The sequence below is a fragment of the Lacerta agilis genome, chromosome 9 (assembly GCF_009819535.1).
Source record: "Lacerta agilis isolate rLacAgi1 chromosome 9, rLacAgi1.pri, whole genome shotgun sequence".
Lineage (NCBI taxonomy): Eukaryota > Metazoa > Chordata > Lepidosauria > Squamata > Lacertidae > Lacerta > Lacerta agilis.
The window spans coordinates 74,670,835-74,697,662 of NC_046320.1; the positions used below are offsets into that span (position 1 = coordinate 74,670,835).

Here is a 26,828-nt window from a genome sequence, read left to right on the forward strand (position 1 = left end):
GCCTGTCAATACCCACTTAGCGTTCAGTCAAGCGTGAAGGTGATGATTGAATCATAGTAGCTGAGCTGAACGTTCCATTTTGCAGGCTGAGTTGAATGCATGCTCCTGATTGGCGGGCCTGCCGCTCATTGAGAAAATGGTGTGTAGCGAAGCGCTTCTGACAGGCGAAGCGGTACGGGTTTTTTTAGGCTTTATGTACAGCCTTTTGAAGGGGTTTTGGGGGAAAATCAGTGTGCTGCTTGTGAGACCGTGTGGGGAAACATGCGGAGGGGTTTCGGGGGCCCAGGGGAAGTGTCTTAAAGGCGATCCGGTGAGTCCCGGCTGGCCGCCTTGTCAGCAGGTCTCCGGGGAAGAGCGCTCCCCCTGCCGGTTTCCCTATCACCCCCCCCCCACCCGCCCCATCGTGCCCTGTCCTGCTGGGGGGCTACTCAAGGCGTTGCTGCTAGTCTGCCCCAGGGAGAGGGGGGCGCTTGGGGGCGGAAGTGCAGGCGCTTTTGCCACCTGAGGCCGGTGCTTCCCCTGCCTCGTGAGTTGGCCGGCTGTGTCCAGACGGAAAGCATGAAGCCCCTGGGGCCAAGGTGCCTGTGGAACCTCCTGCTGCAGGAGGGAAGCACTAGAGGCTCCGAGGAAAAACAGGAGCAGAAGCTCCGGGCCCCATTACTCATCCCGTCGGGCTTCCGCGGCCACTGCGACGAGAGGGGCGCTGGCCTGGGCTCCTCCGCCTGCCGTGGCCTCGGGCGCCGCGCTTCTGCTTGGGCGGAGCCAGCTCCGCCCCGCCGCCCACAGCTGATCCTGCCGCCGGCGACGCTACCTGCGCGGCAGGCGGGCGGGGCTGGGAGCGGGAGTGCGGACCGGAGTGACGTCAGCGCCCCACCTGGGAGTGGGCGGGGCCACGCGGCAGCCCAGCGAGCGAGGAAGCAGAAGGACGAGACACCGCCGCCGCCGCCGCCGCCGCCGCCGCGAGACGAAGCGCGAACTGGGAGCGAGCGAGCGAGCGAGCGCGCGCGCGCCCCGACGGCTCGGTGGGCCTCCCTTGCGCCCGGGATGGGGCTGGCGCGGCGCCCTCCGCCCGCGCCCCTCCTCCGCCGCCTGCTCCTCTCGTGCCACCTCCTGCTGCTCCTGCCGCCGCCGGGGTCCTCGGGGTCGCTGCCCGCCGCGCGGCCTCGCATCGCGCGCTTCTTCCCGGGTAAGACTCCCCCCCCCCTAGCCGCGGCGACCGGGATTGCGGGGAGCGGCGCCGCCCTCGCCCCTCGCCGGCTGCCTGGCACGCCCAGGCGCGGCGCGCTCTCCCGAGGGGAAGCGGCGTCTCTCTGCGCCCCGCCCGCCTGGCACGGCGATGCCCGAGCGCCTTTGCCGCAGCCGCGGCGCTGCCCGTTCTCCCCGCCGCCCCACGTCTGGAGGGGAGGGGGGGATGCTATTGTCTCCGTGCCCTGCTGCGCGGACGCGACTGGGCGCGGAAGGGCGAGGCCGGGGGCGCGGGGAGGGCGCTCGCCTGCCGGGGCTCGGAGCTGCTGGGGGGCAGCGGGGCCGGACCAAGGGCTGGCCGGGCTCAGGGGGCGGCAGTCTGGATCCCCGGCAATGGCACTTGCTGCAGCGGGTCCCGGGGCAGGTGGCACCCGCTCAGAAGTCGGCTTGGCCAGCCCTGGAGCAAGGGTCCCTCGCGGGCCGGAGCTCTGGGGTGCTGCGGGCCGCCAGCAAAGCCTGCAAGATCTTGTTGGCCTCGTCGCGTTGGAAGCGCCTCCTTGGGGCCAAGCCCTGACCCCTCAGCCTCTCAGACCCCCGAAATAGGAGTGGGATCGGACGGGCTTTGCTGGAGCAACACTGCGCAGCAAGCAGCGGGAGAGAGCAAAATGAATCGAGCAGAAAAGGGGCAAAGGCTGCTGTGAGGGTGGATTTAAAAACTGGAAGACTTTAAAAAATGCCCTTTGGTGGACCAGATGCAAGGCAAATCAAGGAGGGTCTAATGGCAAGAATGGTTGCATAATTTTAAGGAGGAGTTTACAGTTATTCAGCACTTTGACAAGTGGGTGGGTCAGAATGTAGGATGGAAAACAGCAAATTACAAGCAAGCAGCATGTGGTTAAACTCCAATTCACTGGCACAAGCTGTAGGGATGAGACTATCCGTGGCTCCTGCCATGACAGCCATCTTCTGTCTGGGGATGCCCAGCAACTGGCAGCCTCAGGCCCCAAAGGTCTCTGGGAATCCCAAGCAGGGAGGGGCTGCTCATAGGTCAGGCTTTGACAGGCTTGATCCTATACTGTCCAGGACGGGCTATGGAAGGGAGGTGCTCTTGCACCAGCCACTTGTAGCGATCTGCAACCTGGTCACTTCAATAGTTGGCAGCTGCAATGTGCTCTTTGTGGGGCTGCCCTTGAAGACTGTGCAGAAGGCACATATTATACCAGGACTGGTTGGTGTTGTGCTTGAGAACCTGAGTCAAAGTGCTTCAGTGGCTTCTGTTTGCTTTTTAAATATGTTTTTATTAAGATTTTCCAAATGTAACAAGTGTGTTTCTGTTTTCAAAACTTCTGTGGCTTCTGTTGGCATAGCCCCCCAAACACCTGAAGCAGTGACACCTGTCCAGACCCACCTAGATGTTGGGGTCTGCAGGGAGGCCTTGCTGGCAGCTCCACTGGGGTGTGTGTGTGTGTGTGTGTGTGTGTGAGAGAGAGAGAGAGAGAGAGAGGCTATTCTTCCTGGTGGCCCCTGAGATGGTGGGATGCCCTTCCTAGCACCCAGCGGCACCTGCCCTTATTACTGTATACATGCCATTTTAGGTAACAATGCACCTTTTGTCCAGGCCTTTTGAGGTGGAGGATGAGATCAGGATATCCCTCCTCTCATCACAGTGTTGTTGCTGGTTCTGACTCCTCTTGTTTCAAGTTCATTTATGGTCTTCTAACATTTCTGTGTTGCATAGTTTGCTTCTTGTAATGTGTTGTTCATCGTCCACCCTTGGACTGCATGGTGAAGGGCAGGCTGTAAATGCACAGAAACATATAAAATCCTGCAGCAAAGAGTTCTGCAAGTGAAGCAAGTGTTGCCTCTCTTTGGCTTGATTCTGCAGCCAGTCGTTTTGGCTGTGTTTGCCTAGGGCTGCCATGAAGAACGCTTGGTTCCCTCTGTGCCTTACAAGTCCTGCTATGTCCTCTAATTGGTTCCTTCCCAGCAACTGCTCTGGCTTCCTCCTTGAGGACATTGTTGCAGGTTGTGATTGCTTGAGTTGCCCTGCATTTTTAGTTATGCTCCTGGAAGCCCTTAGTCCTACTCAGTGCATTCCAGACATGAGCCAGGGCAGGGGGCGCATCTAGAAACTTTGCATTCCTCCCTAATTTAGTGTAATGCAGAGGGCCTAGGAGAAGGAAGTCTCTTGTTCAAATCTCACTTCTGGCCTGAAGTGACTAAGTAGCCTCAGGCATCATCATGACTTACCCGCTTTACCCCAGTGATGGCTAAGTGAGATGATGTACAGGAAGTGCTTGGCACACTCTAAAGCTTTATACCAATGCTCAAGACGGTTACTTATTTTCAATTCGCATAAGATGAAGCAGCAAACACAGCTGATGTGATCAGTTCTTGGTTTTTCTCTGAAACACAACGGCTTGGGGAAGTTCTCTGTGCATTAACCTCCTGGTTTCTCAGGGAACAAACAGAGCGGAGGAGAATCCCTCTCTTGTTCGGCCAGAGGGCAAGGGCAGGTGCAATGGGCCAATGCCCTCCCTCCCTCCCTTGCTTCTGGCTTGGTTTATAATACCATCAGGAGAACCTGACTGCTTCTGAATCAGACCACTGGGGGCTCAGCTAGCCAACCAGTGGGTGGACATTCCCATGCAGGACTTGAGGGCGATTCCCAGCTTCCTCCCACAGCAGAGGGAGACTTCCTAACTAGCCAGGCAGGGTTTGAGTCCCAGCTGCTGAGTGCTTGCTTCAAGCCCTGCTATACTGGAGAGCTCCAGTTGGGAACTCCAGGGAGGACCCATTCCCACGGGAGCTTCTATTTAGTGCCTAATGAAATCCCGCCTCCCTGAACAACAGGGAGCACATTTTAAGGCTCCCAGTTCTTCCCTTTACTTCCCCCACACCTGACCCCCTACCTGGAGTCCCTAATGAATATGTTCAAAAGCGCAGGTCCCAATATGGACCTTTGGGGGACTCCACTTTCTACATCCTTCCTTTTGGAGAATTTATTCCCACGCTCTGCTTTCTGCTTATTAAGCAGTTCCTGGGCTACCCAGGGCCTCTCCTCTTACTCCACAACTTCCAAGCTTCCTCTGGAGTCTTTGCCAGGTAGTTGACATCTGAAGTGTGATGTCAGTTGGATCCCTTCAGACCATCAGCTTGCAGATACTCTTCAGAGAACCCCGACAACAGCCTGGGAGGCAGGAGCTTCCCCTGTTCTGCTTCTTTCTGGCCTGCTCTGCTGTCTGCTTGGTCATTGTGTCTCTGACAATATGTTCCACCACTTAAGCTAAGCGGTTTGTAATTTCCAGGATCCTCCTGGATCTCTTTTTAAAAATTGGTGTGTGTTGGTCATGTTCCAGTCCTCAGATATGGAGGCTGATCTGAGGGACAAGGGACATTTGTTTTTGTTTGCAGATCAGCCATTTCATATTTTTGCTCTTTGAGAACTCTCAAAGTGTGTGTTCCCTTTTTGCCTCATTTCTCGGGGAAGCAGCTCTGACTCTGTTCATTCACCATGCTGGCATCCTCTTGGCCTTCCTTGATCTGCGGATATATGGAGATATTAGCTTTCATTATTGTGGCTTTGAAACACCCCCAGGCATTCCAGAGCGATCTGACCCTTTTTACATGGCCTTTTTAACAGCCCCCTCATTTGGGGAAAGTTTCTTCTTCTTCTTCTTCTTCTTCTTCTTCTTCTTCTTCTTCTTCTTCTTCTATTAAAGATTTCTTTTGAAGCCAAACGTGACTGTTGATGATGTTTATCTTGAATGGGAGAGCACTCGGCTAACTGTTCTCAGCCCATTCAACAACACATAACATTTCACACCAAGTTCTGGGAACCACTTTGGATTAAGCCCAAGATTGCCCTGTCTCTGGTCGGTTCCTTGGCCAGCTAATCTAGCAGACAGTCATGGAGGGTGTGATCATGTGCCCAGCCTGCGCTGGTCTAATTGAAATTGCCAGTGGCTGCAGCACTTCCTCCTTGTGAGGCCTCTCTGAGTTCATTCTCTACCTCAAGATCACCCTGGGCATTTGGGTCCCCAGGAGTATATGTCTTTAGGAGCCCCTGCTGTGCAGGCCCTTCGCTTGACTCCCTGCATGTAGACTGGCGTCCTCACATCTGCAGCCAGCATCCAGGCCAAGCAGCCTGAGGGCCTGCTCCCTTGGCAAGGGCTTGCCTGGATCAGGGCTGTCCTGCCTCCCAGAAACCAGGACATCTGCCCTCAGATCTGGCAGGAGAGCTGAGCTGAGGTGCCCGGTGTCCTCCGAAAGGGAACAAGCCTGGCCAGGCTTTGTGGTTAGTGGGCAGTGGGGATAGGCTGCATGCCTGGCAGGGGTGAGGCCTTGCTTCTCTTCAGAAGAGGACTCTGCCACTTCCCACCCGACTGGGGAGCCTGGCCTGCCCCCACCCCGGCCTCTGGTCACACACGGCCTGCCTTGTCTCTGTCTTGTGCCTGAGGCCCTTAGCCTTGGCCTCCTGCCCCTGGAGCACACTGGGGGATTTGTCTGGGGGCTGTGCAGGGGCTGCCCTGCAGCTCAGCCCCCGTGGAATGTGGGGCCACATCCAGCTGGGTGCTCAGCAGCTTGCCGGGAAGGGGCAGGGTTGAGCGCTGGGATTCTGCTGCAAGAGGGCGGAGGCCAGGATCTCTGGACTGCTCAGCTGGGCTCTCCCCTTGGGCTGCTCCGAAAGGGGCCTGGGCTGGGGCAGGATGGCTCCCTTACCCCATCTGTTCTGACCACCTCAAGGGTTCCTCCTCCCCCTCGGGGTGCTGAGGAGAGGTGGGGCAGCAGAAGCCTCTGCAAGGAGGGGCCCCATTGTCTTGGCAGGAGTCTCCATAGCCAAGTCTTTTGCAAAAGGTAGGAAGGGAGGGTGGAGGTCGGGCCCCGTGCAGGATGTGGGAAGGGTCATATGTTTTATTTTGAAAGAATTGCAGACAGCTCCTATTCTGGAATACCAGGGTGGGGGTGGGGCACAGAAAAGTGTATCTAAGACAGCAACATCCCAGAACCAGAGGATGATCAGCAGGCAGCCATGGAAACCTGAGAGAATGGCATACCCACCCAGCCACCTTCAAAAGCGTCTCTGGGGTGGGGCTGAGCCCCCCTTCCTCCCACACAGGCTCCAGAGAGGGTGACTGCAGCTCATAGGCAGAATAGAAAAGTTTGCCGGGGGTGGCAGATGGTTTTTATTGGGGTGTGCCTGGGGGTATCAGGGCTCAGCCCCAGCAAAGAGTCTCCACCAAGGAATCCCTCCAGAGGATTCTGGGGACAAAGAGGCTGCAGGCTGCTGTGGGGGATCTTCAGTGAAGAATCCCTCCATGGGGCACCACCCAGGCATCCTCCCACTTGCCCCTCCCCCCGTGTGTTGGACAGTGGGGACCAGAAGGGGTCACCCTGCTATGCAAAGCCAGCTGGCTCCCTCTGCAACTGAGAGACGGGCTCTTTTCCTGGGCACTGCCTGGCAGTGTGTCTTGAGATGGCTGGGGGCCTGTGCCAGGTTTCCAGGGCTGTGGGTTTAGGCAAGCCACTGAACAGTGCTGCACAGGGAACCGCAAATACCTGCAGAATAAGGAGCCAAAATGGACTGAATTCTGTACATCAGTAGACTTTAGCAGGGAGGCAAAACCTTTCAATGTAGGAACGCTGCCTTAAGCCAAGTCTTACCCATTGGGGCCCCTGTAGCTCAGCACGGGCAGGCAGCAGCAGCACTGCAGGGCCTAGGCAGGCGTCTCAGCCGACCCTCCTGGCAGCCGCTGATGGTCTTGTCCTGGGCTGCAGGGTCTCTGGGTGCCCCTTTCCCATAGCTTTGGGGTGTGCCCTCCTGTGTAGCTCCCCAGACCTGCAGACGGGGGCAGCTCTTCCACCTTCCTCCGCAGTGGCCAGGCAGGTGCTGCCCCTTGGCCAGCTGGGCAGGGACGTTCTTGATATGGCCTGTGCATCTGACTGTGACCTGGGGCTAGTTTAAGTGGCAGCTGCCAATCCCCGAGAAGGGAGGAGCCCAGCCAGCCAGAGGCCCCAGGGGGAGGCTGGTCCTCTGGCATCTTCACGGGGCGCCCAGGTGCCGGGAACAAGCCACTGGCAGATGGGTGGGGCTGTGGATGGGGAGTCCCTCTTGGCAGTGGAGAGTGCCTGGCACAGGGTGTGTGTGTGGCATGTATGAGCCCCTGGGCCCCATTTCCCTTGGTCAGAGGGTGGTCTTGAGGGGTGGGGGGCTGGCACTTTTTGCAGGGGAGCTACTTCCCTTGGCTCCACTCCCTCCAGCTGCCTGGCCTACTTTGCAAAGTGGAAAGGGGCCTGTTTCCTCTCTGGGGCGGCATGTCCTCCATTGGCCTGCCTGCGTCAAGCAGACACAGGATCTCTCCCTCTGGCATCAGCAGTGCAGCCCTGGAGGGGGCAAGGGCCCTTTGGGGCTGTGGGGCTGCCTCTCTGGGACCGCCAGAGCTCCCAGCACTGCTTTGCCCGTTGTGTGGCATCTGACTGCTTGCAGCTGCGGAGCTTCCTCTTTAATTAGCGGCAGGGATTTCTCCGAGGCAAAGCCAGCGGCCGCCTTATCTGCTGCTGGGAACTGCCATCACCCACACAGATCAGGTTCCCACACTCTGGTGCTTCCCACACAGGCTCACACTTGGAGGGGGGTGCATGGGGGGGGGGCCTCAGTGGTTACTTGAAGGCTACTGAAATGGCAGACTTGACACTGATTCCTGCCTGGGCGGGGGCAACTGTCTCCAGTGAGTCTTCAGGCCCCCCCTATGCAACCCCCATGCTGTTCAGATGGCCCTTCCTGGAGCTGAATGGACTTTTAGAAGCAGATGTTGTGGGAAAGGGGCAGGATGGGAGGGACCCAAGGAGAGGGGAGCCCCAAATGCACGGCAGTCTCTCACTCAGATTCTTCTTCTTTAAAAGTTTGAGGAAATAAAGTCTCTGCTGGGCCTTCTTTACCAGAGCAATGGTATTAGCGCTCCAGGTTATACCCTGCTTGATAGTAACACCCAGAAACTTGAATTCAGCCACCTTCTCCACCCTGTTCCCACCAATATACAAGGGCTGAATGTCTGCCTCCCCCCCCCCTGTAGTTCACTACCGGTTCCTTGGTCTTAGCGATATTTAGCACCACATTATTTTCTCCACGCCAACCACAGGTTCAAGCCCCAAACTGCTGCCGGTCAGGGTGTACAGTGCTGAGCTTGATGGACAACGGGGTCTCCATTTGCCCTGCTGTTGTTGCTGCTGCTTTAAGGGCCGTGATGACCGATGTGCGCAGAGAGCAGAGCAGGATCCTTGCAGATGCCCCCCCCCCTCACTGGTTGAAAACCTCCAGAGGTGGGATGGGGGAGAGTCCACATCCTGGATGGGTGGCTCTCCAGCCTCTGCTCAAAATCCTCCACCCTTCCTGGCTCCCAGGCAGAATCTGCTCCTTTGCAAGTAGCTCACCCTTCCTAGTGTTGGGTCTCAATCCAAACTCCCTTGTCATTGAACCCTCAGGAGCAGAAAGCAGATCTGCTTCATCATCCTGCACAGTGGCAGCCCTTCCAATTCCCGCATGTGGCTGTTGTGTTGCCCCTTATTTGGGTGGAACGTCTCTCATAGCTTCCCACCGAGGATTTTGTCTTCAGCCCCCCATCCTTGTGGCCGTCCTCTGGACACTTTCCCATTTGTCCAGCCCTAATCACAGCCCTTTAGGTGAGATAGCAAAGTGAAAGAGAGTGGCTCCATTAGGACAGGCCAGCGTCAGGCCTTTGGGCTGCCGTATCCTGCAGCTGACTCATTCTGTAACTTGTGGTCTCCTTCTATATGAGATCCTTTCGATATGACTGGATGACCTTTAAGGTTCCTCCCAATTCTCTGATTCTATCAGCCAGATGACACCCAGCCTGTTTTTTGTGCATCAGCTTATTCTTCCCTGCTTAAGTGCAGAATATTACATTCAGTCTCTGTTGAAATTCCTTTTGATAGTTTTCTCCATCTGTTTCTGTTGACTTCAAACTCCAGCAATGGCTGGACTTCGCCATCTCAGGTAGTGATGGCTACCAGCTTGAATGGCTTTAAAAGAGGATTAGACAAATTCGTGGAGGAGGAGAGGGCTCTCGGTGGCTGCTAGCCCTGGTGACTATGCTCCTCCTCAGCTACCAGGGACAGAATCCAATGAAACTGAATGCTGGAAGATTCAGATAGATAAGAGGAAGGAGGCAGAGGCAGTAATGTCTCCAGAGGGGGTGCTGTTGTAGTTCTCTGCAAGTTCGATGGCTTCTAAAATAAGGCTATTTAACTCACATGGTAGATTCTGGTGGCAGATGTGGCATGCAGAGGATGGATGGAGGTGGGGGCAGGTTGGGAGAGGGGCCCTACTTCCCTGGGGCAGCATGCCGAGGCAGGGAAGCCCTGGCCCTGGGAGCCCCGTGGCTTGTGCTGTGGGGGTGGGCTCAAAACAAGACGAAGAAAGATGGTTTCCTGCCTTGGATGGCCACGTGAGATTTTCTGGGCCCTGGGCCCTGGGCTGGGGCATTTAGCCCCGAACTAGAAGAATGTGGGTCCAGCCCAAGGCTTTGCTGCCTGAGCCCTAGCCTGGCTACAGAGCCACCGGCGCTTCCTGCCAACCCAGCCATGGGGGACTTGGCTCTGCCTGGCCACCTCGCATGCCACTCCAGCCACGGCCTGCTGTCACCGCAGAGCATCTGGCCTGGCCGGGGACGATGGTGGCAGCTGCCCCTGCCTCTCTTCCCCCGCTTTCAGCAAAGCAGTTAGTGCAGAAGCCTTCCTGCAGTGCTGCTCTGGCCTCTGGCTGCTCCTTCAGATTTTTGCTCTCAAAAGACGTGATTGTTTGTGGCTCCCCCCTGCGTGCTTGTGCTCAGACAATACCCGCCAGGCCAGGCCCAGAGGCGCCAGCTCCCTCACAGGCTGCCCCACCCACCCTCAGCCTTGAGCCTGCGTGCGCTGAAAAGGAAGCGGTTCAAAAGCATACCAGTGCAAGTAGATAAATAGGTACTGCTGCGGTGGGAAGGTAAATGGCGTTTCTGTGTGCACCAGAAGAGGTTTAGTCCTGCTGGCCACATGACCTGGAAAGCTGTCTGTGGACAAACGCTGGCTCCCTCGGCCTGAAAGCAAGATGAGCACCCCATAGTTGCCTTTGACTGGACTTAACCGTCCAGGGGTCCTTTACCTTTACCTTTGATCCTCTGGAGTGGGCCCACAAAAAGAGTGCCTGGGCTGGGGGTAGGGCAGGCCACCCCATTCCCACCAGTTCACTGGCTGCAGCAGCACTGGAACCTGTTAAGATGGGGAGGGGCAGGTCTTGTCTGCATCACTTCTGCATGCACACAAACGGGAGGGGAGCAGTGGCCTTTGGGGTGCAAGGAAACTGAAGGAAGGTCTGGTTGGCTCCCCTCAGAAATATTGCGGGGGTGGGGGTGGGTGGGTTGACTCTCCTGTGAGGAAAGGACTTTTTTGTTTAGGGAAAAGGCAAAGGAAGTAGGGCTAGAGCCATGCCTCTTTCTCTTAACTCTGGGAGTTGTGGGCATCTGGTGAAGCTGAGGGTTGGGAGGTTCAGGTCTCCTCTGCAAGTGCCACCAGCTGCCCACCTGGGTTGCAGTCCCTGAAGGCAGCTGGCAGGCAGCCTCTGTGCTGCTGCCCTTTTCTGTTGGCCCTTCCCTTGCCAAGAGCCTCCTGGGATGTTTGCTGAGAAGTCGGTGATTGCCAAAGGTCAGCCTAATCTTTCTTGGGAGCTTCCTGCTGGCAGCCCTGTCCCTTTTCTTCCTGCTCCTTGAGGGTGGGGGGCTGAGAAATGTCCCGATAACTGCCCCCCCAACAGCCTTCTCTTTGTTGGGCTTTTCTCTTTGCCTTTTATAGCAAAATAGGGACCCCGCCAAGCAGCAATTAAAGCACATCCTGTTGAAAGTGGCTGATTCTGCAGCAAAAGCCCAACCATTCCTCATGAGGCCCCCCCTCTTGCCCCCCACCCCAAGGACTCCCACCCCACAGTAAGGGAGAGTCCTGCTGTCAAGCAGGAACTTGTGGTGCCCCACATCCAGCCAGTCGCTGAGAGCCAGGCCCCACAGCAGATGAGGGGAGCCCACAGCCCTTCATCGTGGCCAGAGGACTATCATCTGCTGGGTCCTCCCTTGGCCTAAGAGGCTGCGGATGAGCTGCTCAGGCAACCCTGCAAGTGGTTCAGCACTGGAAATGGTGGGCGCTGAGTGTGGTGACTGCCTCTGTGCCTGGGCAGCTCTGGACATGGGGCAGGTGGCACCCAGACATGGCTGGTATTGGGTGGGCGCAGCTGGCACAGGCTGTGGCCCCTCTCCTGCATCCTGGCACCATTTATATTACTTTATTTTTATTGAATTTTTATACTGCCCTATACCTGGAAGTCTCCGGGCAGTTTACAGAAAATATCACAATATATAAAGTCAAAATAAGAACAATAACCCAATAACACCCAATAACATGGGAGGGAGGGTGGCCTTCCTATCTGGACGTGCCCAGTCCCCTCTTTTCCCAGGGCTGCACACAAGCCCTGTGGGGATGGAGGCTCAGGGGTGATGCCTCCTGTTGTAAACAAAATCTGCCCTTTGTGTTCTCCATTGGTAGGAGAAAATAACAGAGGCCAACCAGAGAATATTGAGAAGCAAAGCAGCTAGTAAGCTTGATCTTTATTAAAGGGTGCTCCCCTCACACACAGGAGTTTGGAGGAGGACCCAGAACAAAGGTGTACCTGTCCTTATATAGACATTTTGAAATTCCCTGCCCTGGAGCTCAAGACCACTCCTCCATACATCATACATACACCACAGAAGGGGTGTAGCCCAAGACCACCCCCCAGATACATCATACCTACATCACAGAAGAGGTGGTCCACAACAGAAATCTGAGTGCATTGTTTATCTCCTGCCTGCCAGGTTATCAGATAATGCCTTATCTGATTGCCTTTCCTGGTAGTCTGGCTATTCCTTTGAGGTGGTAATTACATAATTTCTGAGACAATGGGATGGTTCCCTCACCCCCTCCCTCCATGCAGAGAAACATTTGATCAGTTTTAGGAGTCAAAATGGTTTCAGGACTGTCCTCTCAGACATGTGGCCTATACATTCATGTACATGTTTGCTTGGTACACTTATGAACACTTATTATATATCTAAGACCTTAAAATTCCTATAACACTCCCCAGGGCTAAAGGAGGCATTCCTGCTTCCCCCCAACTCCTTTTCCTATGCTGTGTTGCACAATGCACTGCGGGGAGGGGGGGCAGAGCTGGCCCCTCCTGGCAGTAGCAGGGGGCTTGCATGTCTTTGGCTGCTCCCCACCCCTGACCCACCTTTAAATTGCTGTCCCCATGCCTGGTGTACGCCTTGGGTGCTGTGTGCCAGCCAGTCACCCATGGGTGCTCTCTTTGCAGAGGTGGAGGGGCTGGTGCAGCGCTTCTCTCATGAGGCCATTTCCAACTACAGCACCTTCCGGGTGGATCCCCGATCCCACACACTCTACGTGGGAGCCAAGGACACCCTCCTCGCCCTGCCTGTGGGCACCATCAGTCAGGGGGCCAAGAAGGTGAGCTGGTGGCAGCTGAGTCCCCATGGGATGGTTGGGGGACCTGAGCCCTGTGGCCCCTGCCCTTCTCTTACCTCTGTCGCTCGGGCAGGGAGCAATTGGGGGGGCAGGGCAAGGCGGTGGGGTTTTTTTTTGGGGGGGGGGAGGTGTTTCTGCCATCCTGGCCAAGGTGCCTTTCTTTGCTGGGCTGGGACCATCTGATGGTGGCCCTGTCTGCTTGCTTGCCTCCCCCTTGCTTGGGTGGGGATCACAAGCCCAGGTATATGGGGCAGGAAGAGTCTTCTTTGCCCCACTCCCCTGGTGGGGGAGGGGAAGATGGCCACTGGCAAGCCTTGGGGCTTTTCTTCACTGTCTTCCAGATAGCCTGGAATGTGCCTGAGAATCTCCAGATCTCTTGCACCTTGAAAGGGAAAAAAGAGGTAAGTGCTGCTGGGGGCTTGTGGGGGGGGGGCTGGCCCTTGGCACCTTCTTCCTCATCTTCCTGAGGGCTCTGGGTGTTGCTGTGGAGCTGCCCATATCCTGGAGCCCTGCAAGGCCAGAGCGCTCCACTCCCTGGAGGTGCTGCCAAGAGAGTGGGGGGTTCCTGGCCTCTCCCCCCCCCCCCACTGACGGCTGCATCCCTCTCGCCTTCCAGGCTGAATGCCACAACTTCATTCGCATCCTGGAGTTTGCCAACCGGACGCACCTCTTTGTCTGTGGGACCTTTGCCTTCAGCCCCCAATGTGGCTACATTGTGAGTGGCTGCTTGGCTCAGCCGTGTGTGTCTGTGTCTGTATCTGTCTGTCCTGCAAGCCCTACCCTTCAACTTGGCGGGGGGGGGTCTGTATTGCTTCCACCCTGACTGGGACAGATGTCTTTCAGCCTTGGGGAGGGGCAACTCTGCAAAACCCCTTGGCACCTGCTGGAGGGTTTCGGAGGGTAGGGGCCCCACACTCTCTTCCATGCCATTCACATGCAGTCATGGCTGGGGGGGGGTCCTTCCTCTCTTGCAGAAAGTGAGCGACTTCCACACTGTGGAGCGGCAGGAGAGCGGGCGGGGGAGGTGCCCCTTTGAGCCCCTGCAGCCGTCTGCAGCCATCATGGCAGGTACGGGGGGCATGAATGGGGGGGGGGGCTTGTGAGGGTCTGGCAGAACAGTGCAGCACCCACAAGCCATGGGCCACCTCAGGTGCCTCGGTGGGCGGCTGGGGAGTGCCAAGCCCCTTGTTTCTGCTTCTATTGTTGGGGGGGGGGCAATCCTTCCCTGCCCTCTCCAGTTGCCCTTCCGACTCCTCCTTGCCCTGGCCTTTGCCCTCTTGGCTCCTCCCCTTTCATCTTCAGCCTGGCTGCTCTGCTGGGGTGCACTTCCACCCCCATCTATGAAGCCCTGAGGTGCCCTTCCCGCTCCCCACGCCCTGCCCTTTCCTGCTATGCCTCTTTGCCCCCTAGATGGCGTCTTGTATGCAGCCACAGTCAACAACTTCCTGGCCACGGAGCCCATCATCTCCAGAGCCACGGGGAACCCTACAGAGTTCATCCGAACAGAAAACTCTGTGGCCTGGCTGAATGGTGAGCCGGCGAAGGCAGCAGCTGCTGTGGTTGGGCAGGGCGGCGTCTTGGGATCAGGGCCTGGGGGGGGGGCGGGGCTGGAGAAGTCCTTGCATGGAACTTTGCTTGCTTCTCCCGCTGTCCAGACCCTGAATTTGTGGCCTCGGCTTTTGTGCGGGAGAGTGAGAACGGCGAAGATGACAAGATCTACTTCTTCTTCACGGAGACTGCGCGCGAATACGACTTCTACGAAAAAGTCAAGGTTGCGCGTGTGGCCAGAGTCTGCAAGGTCAGTGCCCTGACAGGTGGGGGTGCGGGCTCTGGGGCTGGCTGAGGCCTGGTGCCCAGCTGGTTCTCCCTTTTCCCTGGAAGCCCCATGTCCTCCTTCCTTATGGGGCTTTGACCCACTTCCTGCTTCAGCCGGCCTTCCACTCTTTGCCCCAAACACCTTGGCTCAGTCCCCCTGCACCATCTCCCCCAACCCTAAATGTCTGCTGGAGTGGGGGCTCCTTGCTGTGCCTGCATTGCCTCCTTCATCTCTGCCCCCTTGTCTGCAGGGAGACTTGGGGGGCCAGAAGACGCTGCAGAAGAGGTGGACAACCTTCCTGAAGACACAGCTGGTCTGCTCAGACCCTGAGAGCGGCACCGTCTTTGGCATCCTGAAGGATGTGGTCACTTTGTCCTCAGACAACTGGAACACCACCATTTTCTATGGGGTCTTTGCAGCCCACAGGTGAGGGAGGCGAGACCCATGGCAAGGCAAGACCCATGAGGGAGGAGAGACCCATGGCAAGGCCACCTTTGGGGGGGCAGGGTGGGAGGGAAGGTGCCTCCCTCTGGGCTGCTCCACCAGGCAGGCTTTTCTCTGCCTGGATGTGGGTGCTCTGTGGGGGGTGAGGCGGCAACATCAACAAGGGCTCTTGCTTCTCTTGCTGGGACACCTTGTCCTGCCTGCCATGCCTGGGCACAGTGCCAGCCAGCCTTGGCAGAGGCAGCCAGCACTGAAGAGGGAGGAGCAGGACTTGGCTTGGTATGTTTCTGGAAGGCGGAAGGAGTGGCAGGACGCCTTTGCAAAGCCTGGCTGCTGGATCAGACCAGAGGGGAAGCCCCAAAGCTGGACCTGAATGCCAGCCGCCCCTTTCCTGTGCTTGTTGCTTAGCAAAGAGGTTTCAGAGGTAGACTGCCCTTGGAAATGGGGGCTCCACTCACTTACTGTGACACACAACCGGCAACCAGCTTCTTTCCTTGCTCCTTTCAAAGCCATCCCTGCTTGGTGGTTGGGGTCAGTCTCCAAGAATCCTTTATGGGTTGCATCATGGTGGATTTTGCTCTCGTCTTTCCTGGATTCCTTCCCAGCCAGTTTCATTGGGAGCCGAGTTGGAGGTGAAAGGGGGAAGCCCGGTGGCAGAATGGCTGGCCTGGCAGGGGGAGGCTGCTTGGGGGGTGCTGCTGTCTCAGCTGGCAGAGCAGGGGTCCACTCCCTCCGCCCCCCTGAGTGAGGCTGCCTTGCTGGTGCCTTTCAGGAAGGAGGGGAGTGCCATATGCACCTACAGCCTGCAGGACATCCAGAGGGCCATGGGTGGACGCTTCAAGGAGTTCCGACGCGACTGCGACAAGTGGACAAGTGTCATGCAGGACGATGTTCCTGACCCACGGCCGGGGGCAGTGAGTGAGGCCCCTGGGGGTGCTGCATTGGGCACTGGGTGGCCTGGGTCCCCTGGGCTTGAGCAAAGCCCCCTGATCCTCAGCCCACCATCCTTTCCTCTCCCCCCCCCCCAGTGTGTCACCAAGAGCCTGAAGCTGGAGGGCATTGGGTCCACGCTGGCCCTCCCGGACCGAGTCCTGACCTTTGTTCGTGACCATCCTCTCATGGATGAGCCTGTCCACCCGCAGAGGGGCTCTCCGCTGCTAGTCCAGCTGAACACCCAGTACTGCCGGCTGGCTGCCCACCGGGTCAGGGCGCTCTCTGGGGAGGAGCACGATGTCCTGTACCTGGGAACAGGTGAGGAGGTGGCTGGGCAGCAGGTGGGCATGCCAAGTGGAGAGGCAGGTATTGGAGGGGGCCAGGCTGAACTGCCCTTCTGCTCCCCCAGAGGACGGACACCTGCACAAGGCGGTCAGGACCAGCCTGCAAGACTCCCTGGTGATAGAAGACCTGGAGCTGTTTGCTGTGCCTCAGCCCATCCGCAACCTACAGCTCCACCAGGTGAGAAGCGGTTGGGTCTGGCCTGGCGCTTGCTCTCCTCTGCTTTCCAGAAGGCTCAAGGGGGACAAGGGCCAATGGGAACTTCTCTCTCTGGCCCTGGGACCCCCATCCAAGAGGGCTGGACTTGGCCTTCCTTGCCCTCCTTTTGGAGTGGGGGGGGGGAGCCTGGCTCCTCTTGAGGGCCCAGCCCTTCGTGGTCCCTTCCAGACAGTGGGAGGCTGAACTGGGAGCTCACTGGTTGCCAAAACAGCTTTTTTTTGGGGGGGGGGGCTGTGAATTGCCATGGAAGGACCATTCCCCAAACAGCCAGGATGGTGGCTGTGTGAGTTAACAAGGAAAGCTGCCCCTCCTTCCTTCTTTGAAACGGAAGAGTTCCTGATCCTCCCATCTCTGCTTTTCTGTCTCTGCAGCACTTGGGCGGCTGCTCCACATTTGCCCCCCAATGGCCACAGCTGGCCCCATGTGGGAGATGCTGCACCCCCGATGGACCTTTCCCCCACATGCCTCTTTGCAGACCCCCTCCCTGGGACTGCCCCCCCCATCTCCCCATGAGCAACTCTCTTCTTGCATCCTCTGCAGAACTGGCTCTTTGTGGCTTCCGACAGCGAAGTGACCCAGATCAGCACCTCCACCTGCGCCACGTACAGGACATGCCAGCAGTGTGTCCTGGCCAGAGACCCGGCCTGTGCCTGGAGCAGGGAGCGGGGGGCTTGCATGGACCACCATGGGCAGGCTGGGTGAGTGAGGGTGGGGGCTTGGGGGCCCAGCTGCAAAAGCAGAGCTGCCAGGACCCCAATGCAGCCAGCACGGCCTTCCTTGGAGCAGCTTCAGGAGCACCTCTGCTTGGAGCTGGTGGAGCCTGGAGGGACAGACTCTGCTGCCAGCCAAGTGTATGGGTTGGGGAGGTCACCACGGACATAATTATTATTATTTATTGAATTTATATACTGCCCTATATCTGGGGGTCTCAGGGCAGTTCACAAAATAAAATCAAGATATAAAACCACAAAATAACTAAAAAATAAAAACAACCCAATAGCCCCCACAAAAAAACACATTTTTTAAATTTTGTTTTTATTATGGCAGACCAACATGGCTACCTACCTGTAACTGGAACATTTTAAAAGGATATCACTGTGCACGGCCAGTAGGCAGCAAGCAGAGCCTTCTCTCAAAGCAGGAGGCTTGTTGGGTGCTGGGCCTCTCAGAAGGCTGCCTCTTTGCCCAGCTGCTTTGCTCAGCAACTGTCCCCTTTTCCTCTCCTCAGCCTGGTCCAGGATATGACGGCAAGCAAGGTGCTAGCGCTGTGCCCCATGGAGGAAGGCTTTGCAGGTGCGTCCGACCCTCTCCTGCAGAGAGCAAGTGCCCAGGGAGTTCCCTCTGACAGTCATCTGTGGGGCGGGAGAGATGACCTGTCGGGGGCTAGAGAGGGAATTGTGAAGCGGGGAAGGTGGTTTTGGTGGGGTTCCTGCTGCCCTCTGACTCCCTTGCCTGCCTTTTCCCTGACAGAGGCTGCCCCGGTGGTCAAAATCCTGGCCCCCCTGTCTGCCCGCGTGGTCCTGCCTTGCATCCCACAGTCCGCCTTGTCCAGCTGCGAATGGCAGAGGCCTTCCCAAGACACCTCCACCTACGTCCTGCGCAGGGATGGGCTGGAGTTCACGGCTGCTGCAGCCACGCTGGGCGAGTACACCTGCCGCTGCACAGAGAATGGGGTGGGCGGAGTGGTGGCTGCCTACAGCCTGGTGCCTGGTGGGCTGGGGGCCAGCAGTGCCCCTCGCTCAGAGGAGCGCAGCTACAGCGTCCTGGTGGGGGTGCTCTGCTTTGTGCTGGGCGTCCTGGTGAGCAGCGGCTGCCTCCTCGTGCACGAGCGCCGGCGGAGGGAGCGCCTCCAGCGGGAGCTGATCTGCCGTGAGCGGAATGGGCTGGACCTGATGCAGTCGACCACCACCAGCTGCAGCCATGAGCCGCAGACGCCCAGCTCTCCTGAGGATGAGCGCCACCCGCTGGCCAACAGCAAGAAGAACGGCAGCCTCAATGGCTACCCCCACCTCTACATCAACGAGCTGGACACAGAGCAGGCCCGCATCTACCTGGCAGGGGTCCCCCTGGCCAAGTGTGACGAAACCTCCATCTAGAAGGGGGCATCCCGCTCACTCTTGCTGGTTGGCTCTCTGGAAGTGGCTGCCATAGGGGATTGACTGCCCCACTGCAGCCAGGCTGCTGAGATCTCTCTGGGGCCAGGGCAAGTTTGTTTGGGGGCCAGCTGGGCTGCTGCTGCTCCTGGCGGAAGTCCAGGCTGAGCGACTCCTTCCCATGCTGGGAGGCCAGAGGGTCCCGCTGGCTTTCTGGTGGCCAGGGAGAAGCAGGGAGCTGTGAGAGAGACTGCAGGGCTGGTTTCCAGGGCCTGGAGAAGCCCCCGACTGTGCCTGCGTGATGCTTACTAGAAAGTTTGGTTTGCCTGCCTGCCGCCCTCTCTGCAGAGCCTGCCAGGCTCAGCCATGTTGCCTGAGGGGCCGGGAGCGCCTGGCCCTGGGACCTGCTGTGAAGGACGTGCCAAAATGCCCAGTGAGGGGTGGTGCCTTGGAACATGGAGCCCCCTTGCCAGTTGAAGCGGCAGCACCTGGAATGTTTACTGGGGGACCTGGTCCCCTCACCACCCACTTCCATTTCAATCCCTGCAGCTGCTCTTTGGACAGAAGGCAGACTGCCCTCCCCCTTCCTAGCAGATTTGGACTGATAAATGTGAAGGATGCTCCGTGTGGGAGCAAAGGACCTTTTGGAATACCTCCCTCCTGCTCAGTCTCAGAGGGGCACAGACTCTGTGGTTCCCCACCTTTTGAATGTGGCCAAATGTGTACCCCCTTTGATCTCATATCTTGGATCTCTGCCTCCCTCCCCCTTTTGATGTCCCACAGGGTTTTTGCTTCCCAATAAGCTGTACCAGGGACCATCTTTCTGTGAAACGGGTGTTGTGCTCCCCTACTGTTGTATTTTGGTTGTTTTACTTTCTTGGTTTTGTGACTTATTAAAAGGGATGAAACTGAGCAACACAGTGGCTCTTGCGCTTGAACCCTGCTTGCTGGCTTCCCACAGGCTGCTGCTTGGCAGGTGTGAGAACTAGATGCTGCTCCAGGTGGGCCAGTGGTCTGACCCAGCAGGCTCTGCTTATTTTTTTAGTTCCAATTAGCAGGAGGAGGGATGGCCTGGCCAGTGGGGGGTGGGGTGGCCTGTGCTAGAAGTACCCCTCCCCCTGCTGGCCTGGCCACAATCCCACACAAGCCAAGTTTGAACCCTCCTGCCTGGCCTGCCATAGCACCCCCCTTAACTGCCTGCTTTGCAGCCTTTTAGAGAGCCTTTGTGTCTGTCTCCTAGCTGCCTGCCTTGGGGCAGGCATGTTTCTTCACCTGCTCTGAAGTGCATTTGTGCCCAATTGTTTGAAATTCAAAAGATCTACCTGGCTGGCATAGTTGGAAGGGATCCCAAGGGTCATCTAGTCCCACCCCCTAAACATACCCAGCTCCTTCAAGCCTTCCTTGTAAGGCTTAGTTTCCAGAGCTTTGATCAACTCGGTTGCCCTCCTCTGCACAGGTTCCACATAAAGTGGAACAGTCAGAAGCGGACCCCCAAGGGTCACGTAGGCGAGAGGTAGCCAACTCCCAAGGAACTGCGATCTACTCACAGAATTAAAAACTGGCAGTGATCTGACCCTGTTTTTTAGGGGTTCAGGTCTAAGTTTTTGAGCTTTTTTTAGGGGAGCCAAAGTTCTTGAGCTTCTTTGGGGAGAGCCAGTGATCTACCACAGACCTCCAGTGATCTACCAGTAAGATCACAATCTACCTGTTGGACATGCCTGACGTAGGCCAATCGAGAGAACCCCTGCCAGAGGGCCACACAACCTCTGCAGAACGTGCCTTCATTTTTATGCAGCGATTATTCTCCTGACCCCACCCATTCCCAGGGTGCTCCTGTTACACAATCAAGGCAGCTTCTGGCTTCGAAGTGGAATTGTATATTTTGTGTACCAAGGGTGCGTCTCCGGCCTGGTTGTCGTTAGGGGAAAGACTGTAGCCCTTTGCCCCAAAGAACAGCCCCTCCCAGTTGGGCTTGCATCCTCCCTCTCAAGTCACGCTGGAGGCGCTGAGCTCTGCTTGCTGCCACTGCTGTTTCCACGAGGGTCGACCCACTGAGACTTCCGCGGGGCGGAGAGCGCAAGCGGAAAAGCCACCGAGCAACCCCACACTGCCGGGAGTTGGGCTACATGCCGTCCGGGGTCCCCTTCCAGCCTTGTAGTTCTGTGGTGCGGTCCGGCTCCTGCAGAGCCCCCTCACCGCCCCAGTTCCACCTCCTGACAGATGGCTGTCAAGCCTCCGCTTAAAGACCTCCAAAGAAGGAGACTCCACCACACTCCTTGGCAGCAAATTCCACTGTCGGACAGCTCTTACTGTCAGGAAGTTCTTCCTAATGTTTAGGTGGAATCTTCTTTCTTGTAGTTTGAATCCATTGCTCCTTGTCCGCTTCTCTGGAGCAGCAGAAAACGACCTTTCGCCCTCCTCTATATGACATCCTTTGATATATTTGAACATGGCTATCAGATCACCCCTTAACCTTCTCTTCTCCAGGCTAAACATACCCAGCTCCCTAAGCCGTTCCTCATAAGGCATCGTTTCCAGGCCTTGGACCATTTTGGTTGCCCTCCTCTGGACACGTTCCAGCTTGTCAGTATCCTTCTTGAACTGTGGTGCCCAGAACTGGACATAGTACTCCAGGTGAGGTCTGACCAGAGCAGAATATAGTGGTACTATTACTTCCCTTGATCTAGACGCTATACTCCTATTGATGCAGCCCAGAATTGCATTGAATTTCAAATCCTGGATCTCTTCACAGGTATACACATCCCTGACATATAATGCTACTCCTCCTCCTTTCCTGTTTGGTCTATTTCTCTGAAATAGATTGTATCCCTCAAGCACCGCCCTCTCATTCTCGCGTCACGTGACGCCTCCGAGCCACTTTCGGCTCCGCCCATTATCGTGGTGCAGCCTTGGCTTCCGAGCCTTGGCAGTCCCCTTCGCCCTGCGCGGCCCCGCTTCTCTTCCTGCTGGTGCAGCCGGGGCTCGCCTCCCGGCCCTCGACCTCCCTTCCTATGGGAGCGAGGAAAACCCCAAGGCAGTTTAACCCGGAAGTCAGATGGATGCTTGTCTTTCTGTTTCTATCTCTGTGGGCCAAGGAGTGTCCGCTTCTTCTTCTTCCGGAGCGTATCTCGGGACCCGGATGCTGAGGCGGGAGCGCCGTGGAGGGGCTTTCTCTCCTCCTCTCTGTGGCAGGAAGGAGGCCAGGGACGCGCCCGGCGCGAATATCGAAGCCGGCTTCGTCGGCCTCCCGGAGAGCGATGGCGTCCCAGGGACAAGGCGCCTGCCCTCTTGACGAGGAACTCCCAGCTCCGCAAGGTCCAATCAGCGGCTCCGGCGCTTTTCTCGCCACCAGCCAATGAGAGGAAATGGAACGCCTCATGGGGGCGTGGCGGTGGGCGGTGGCGCGTCCGTTGTCAAGGCGACCGTTTGAAGGAGGCGCTCGAGGCGGGCAGGTGAGCCGAAAGGCGGCGATGGTCCCGTGACGTCATCCACCCTCGCTCTCCCCCTCCCCAACGGAGCGGCTCGCCTGCGGAACTCGCGGCCTCGGGATGCGGCGCCGAAGGGCGGGCCAAGCCGCAAGGCGAGCCTCCACGCTCGGCGGCAGTATATCTGCGCGGAAGGGGGAGTGAGGCGGACCAGGCGGGACTCGGCTCTCCTTCCCCCGTCTGATCCTGCAAGAGCCTGGCTGGGGAGCGAAGCGGACCCCTCTGAAGGGGCTGGGGGAGCGTGTGACCCCCCATGGCTCCCCTGCCAGGCTCCATCGCCCCTGTGGCTGTGGGGTTGGGGTTGTTTCCCGCTGCCCCCCCCCCCCCCGCCTCTGACCCCAAGCGCCCTCTTCCGCTCCCTCTCCCCCCAGGGATCCCCCGGGGCTCATGGCCCACCGGCGCCTGGCGGAAGCGCTGCAAGTCTCGCGGGACTTGGTGGTGAGCGGGTGCGGCAAGGACGGGGTGTGGCCGGCCGAGGGGGACTCCTGCTGCCCCAGCAGCCTGGCCTGCCTGCGGCAAGTGCCCCTTGGCAAGGATGCGCATGGAATCTACAGCCTCTGCTTTGCCCCGGGTGGTGGGCAGCTGGCAGCTGGCTTTGGCAACGGCTGTGTGCAGGTGAGCGGGGACAGGGTGTAGCCCCCAAGTGGGCCCTGCAGACCTCAGCCAAAGGGCTTGCAGGGTGGAAGATGCAGAGGGGGTTGGCCTGAGGGGCTCTTGCTGGCAGATTGAGGGTGAGCGGACCTCTGGGTGCCCCAAGGGGGCAGTTGAGCTGCCCTGGGCTCTCCCTGCCTTAGCCCAGTGGCTGGAGAAACAGCCGAGACTCCTGCCCCCCTCTCTGCATGGGGTCCCATCTCCCCTGCCCTCCTCTCCCTCCCCCAGCTGGTGGATGCTGCCAGGGGCTTGCCCGGCCCCTCCTTGTTCGCAGGGCACCGCACACGGCAAGCGGTCACTGCCCTGAAGTTCCACCGGGCGAAGCCGGGTCTGTTGCTGGCTGCCGGGGCGGATGGCACCATCTCAATCTATGACCTGATCTCACACTACCCTCTGGCTTCCTGGACAGGTATGTTGGGGTGGGGAGGGGTGGGGAGGGGTGGGGAGCCCACCCCTCAGGCACTGAGCCTAGGCTGGGGGTCCCCTGCTGCTGCCCTGGACCTCCCCTCTCCTCCTGCTCCCCAGAGACAGAGAACGAGATCAACGCCATGGACTTCTGCCGGGACGGAAGCTCCTTTGCCACAGCAGGCAAAGATCGCCATATCCGACTCTACGACAGCCACACCAACCAGGTGAGCCTGCAGTGCTGGTGGCCTGAGATCTGGAGATCTGCACCCTCTGGTTCCGTGGGATGCTCTTCGTCCGCCTGCCTCTAATGCTTCTCTCCCACTCTGCAGCTCTTTCACGTCATGCATGCCCCAGATTTCATGGCCGGGGATGAGTTCACACCCCTCAGCGGACACTCACGGCGGATCTTTGCCTTGCGCTTCCACCCCACAGAGCTGCATCTCTTTCTGACGGGTGGCTGGGATAATTCTGTCAAGGTCAGCCCTTTGGAAGGCATTTGGTGTGCCTGTGCACTTCCTGACCTTCTCTTGCTGCTTTTCTGCACCTGTGGGGGGGGGCAGTGGGGACCTGGCCTCTGCCTCCTGTATACAGGGGGATACGCAGTTCACCCTTTTGCTCTTCTCTGTGCTAGGTGTGGGACAAGCGGGTGTCCAAAGGTGCGAGGAGTGTGATCAACGGGCCTCACATCTGTGGCCCCGGGATTGATGTGAAGGTGAGGAGCTGGAAGGAGGGGAGCTGGGCTTCCTCCTCTGCGGCACAGCAGTTCAGAAGAGCCTCACTGGCTCGTTGCTTTTATCTAGTGGGGTTCTTATGGTCTAGATTTTTATTTATTTACTTATTGGACTTTTTGTCCAGGCTTCTCTCTCTCAAAAAAGCCCTGGGTGGCAGAACAGAAAAACAACAACAACAGAAACACTTTAAAATATGTTTAAACAATCACACACCCTCGCTGCTAAATAATGTCAAGGTTGACAGAAATGATGAAATTCAGCCATCAAGCGTCTAGGACAACAGAGATGCTTTAACATCCTGCCTAAATGTCCATAAGGAGGAAAACAGGTGCACCTCACCAAGGGCGGGGGCATTTCACAAGCGGGAAGCCTCTCTGGAGACCCCCCCGTCAGGTACCCCCCTGTCTGCAGTCCCTCCATCAGGACCTCCTCCTGCCAAGTGCAAGGTCTGAGGTGGTCCCTCCTGGGAGGGGGCATCCCTGAGGTCCCTTGACCCCAAGCCGCTTAAGGTTTTGCATGGTAGCTCTTAACATCATTGGTGCTTTTAGGATTGGTGACCCAGGGCCCCATTGAGGGGGGGTCCCATTGATTGAGCTGGTGGCCCCCTTCTGCACTCCGTGCAGCTTCCAGACACCTCCAAGGGTGGCCCCACATGGAGCACATTGCAGTAATCAAAGCAGGAGTTCTCTGCAGCTAGGCTATTGTAGTTGAGGAACAGCCGTGGCTGGCAAAGAGTCTTAGCCAAGTGCAAGCACTCCTCTCCACAGAGGCTAGTTGGCCTTCCAATGATAGACTGGCATCATGATTATTATCTTTATTAACATATATTTATATAACACCATCAATGCACATGGCTCTGCACATTTAAAATAAGAAATTGCACTCTCAATAGCATACAGTCTAAGAATTGCGAGAAGGGCTGCTCAGCAACTGATCTCACGTTGCTATGTCTGGCGGAGGTGGCGGCAGCAGCAGCAGCAGCAGCAGCAGGGAGGCAAGGGCTCTGGGGCTCAGATCCTGCTTGTGGGTTTCCCTGTGGGGCATTTGGCTGGCTGCTGCCAGAAGAGGGACTAGCGGGCTCACTGGCCTGACAGAGCAGGCTCTGCTTCTGCTCTTAGTTCCACTGAGAGGGAGGAGGGAGGGCTGGGACAGGGGGGTGCCACCTGTGCCGTTGGCCGCTGTGAGAACGGGGTGCTGGGCTCGCTGGGCCCCTTTTGGCTTGATCTGACAGGCTCTTCTCTTCCCAGAGGACTTGGGCTGCACGCCTTGGGGGTGCGCCTGCACATGCTTTTGAGCCAGGAAGCCCGGGAGGGAGACTTCTCTACCAAGGGACCCAGTGGAGCTGACTTGTGCCCTTCTCTTTTCCTCACGCAGGGAGACCAGGTCCTGACTGGCTCGTGGGTGCCCCGCAATGCCCTCCAGCTCTGGGACCTGCGCCTGTCTCGCCTGTGGCAAACCCTGCCCTTCCCCTGCAGTCCCACGCAGGGCGAGTTCCTCTACTCAGCCCAGTTTTGCATGGAGGACGTGGTGCTGGCTGGCGGCAGCGGGACCAGTGGGGCGAGCGCCATCCACACGGGCACAGGCCAGGTAAGGAGGACCAGCAGCTCAGGCTCCTGCACCGGCTGAGTCACATTGCCCTCTCTGCTGACAGCCACGCTCCCAGGGCTGAGACTGGAGATGGGGTGTGGGGGGGGGGGAGTACTGCATCTTTCCCCACACAAGGCACATGCCCTGAACTGTCGCTTCTCTCCTGGGCTGTTTCTGCCCCTGCTGGAGGGAGCCTGCCTGCCTGCCTCTTGGCTGACCCCTCTCTCTTTCTCTCCCTCCTCTTGGCAGGTGGTCGGGGAGATTCTGCTGCCCAACAAGCCCGTCCATGTGGTGGCATCTGCCCCCGGAGGCCAGGCTGTGGCTGTGGCTGGGGCAGGGGGCAACCTTCACTTGGCGCAGCTGCACTGAGCCCTGGAAGGAAGAGGCATAGCGTCCTGCAGGTGCCCAACCCTGGAGTTCAGGGGCAGGGAAGCCGTCAGCCCCACACTGGCCACGGCCAGGGCGGCAGAGCCAAGTTGCTGCCTCTTGCCACAGGGGTGATTTGGGTGGGCGAGGGTGCCACTTCCTTTCCCCTCCTTGCCCTGCCCAGACCCCCTGCCCTCCCTGCCTCAGTTTCCCTTGTTTGTTCTGTCTGAGGAGGGGGCTCCGCATGGACCAGGGGGTGCCTGGAGCAGAGGCTATTCCCTTCTTTGGATCTGTGCAATAAAAGCTTCTTGCATCTGGAGAAGCAGCTGGCAGGATGTGTTTCTTTAGTGGGTCAAGTGGATGGGACCCACAGCAAGGCTGGAGCAGGAGTGGGGGTGGGGCGCTTGTCTCAGCTGGCAGGGAGGGGTTGGCCAGCCGCAGGCAGGTTGCGGGGGGGGGGGGGGGAGTCTGTTAAGACTGCCACATGAAGTCACCATGCTCAGCTTTTTGAGGATCCCAAAGCAAAGTGTGTACGACAGAAACCTGGCAAGACTTGAACCCGCCCCCCTGCTCAAAGCCACCACCAGTTCATTTGTTGTAGAGCCAGCTTCGTCCTCCTGGATGGCAGACAGGGCTTGGTGAGCCTCCCTAGCCCAGGAGAGAGAGCCACACAGTGCTGCCTCCCAGGTCAGAGGTGTCAGAGGGCTGTGCAGGCAGGGGTGGCTCCTGTCAGGCAGTGGGGTGCTGGGCACAAAGCACCAGCCGGCATCTAGTTAGTGGCTAAAATGCCTCTTTGCTTGCCAAGTCCCTTTGGAGTTGGGTGGGGGGCAGGGGTGCCTCTCCCACCAACCACAAAGCTCCCTGGATATGTTCTCCTGGCACTGCCTGGCAAGAGAAGGCAAACACCTATGCAAAGGGATTTGGATGGGTGTTCATTTCCTGGGCTTTGTTTTTGGGGGGCTGTCTACAGTTGGGTATTCCAGCAAGGAGGAAATGCACCTTTTCCTGC

The 26,828-nt window shown here is 57.9% G+C and overlaps 2 protein-coding genes across 2 annotated transcripts; both read left to right on the forward strand.

Annotated features, from left to right (window-relative positions):
* Positions 1-1,043: 1,043 nt before the first annotated feature.
* SEMA4F (ssemaphorin 4F) lies at positions 1,044-19,504 on the forward strand. Its single transcript, XM_033161196.1, has 14 exons — positions 1,044-1,186; positions 12,575-12,726; positions 13,086-13,145; positions 13,361-13,459; positions 13,719-13,812; positions 14,155-14,274; positions 14,400-14,542; positions 14,811-14,986; positions 15,777-15,918; positions 16,033-16,255; positions 16,347-16,459; positions 17,039-17,196; positions 17,727-17,791; positions 17,969-19,504. The coding sequence occupies exons 1-14, from the start codon at positions 1,045-1,047 to the stop codon at positions 18,592-18,594; spliced, it is 2,313 nt and encodes a 770-aa protein (XP_033017087.1). The 5' UTR covers position 1,044; the 3' UTR covers positions 18,595-19,504.
* LOC117052641 lies at positions 18,893-26,138 on the forward strand. The gene is made up of 9 exons (XM_033159611.1): positions 18,893-19,024; positions 21,784-22,043; positions 22,448-22,691; positions 22,956-23,136; positions 23,253-23,359; positions 23,465-23,611; positions 23,767-23,847; positions 25,241-25,453; positions 25,703-26,138. The coding sequence occupies exons 1-9, from the start codon at positions 18,893-18,895 to the stop codon at positions 25,820-25,822; spliced, it is 1,485 nt and encodes a 494-aa protein (XP_033015502.1). The 3' UTR covers positions 25,823-26,138.
* The last annotated feature ends 690 nt before the right edge of the window (positions 26,139-26,828 follow it).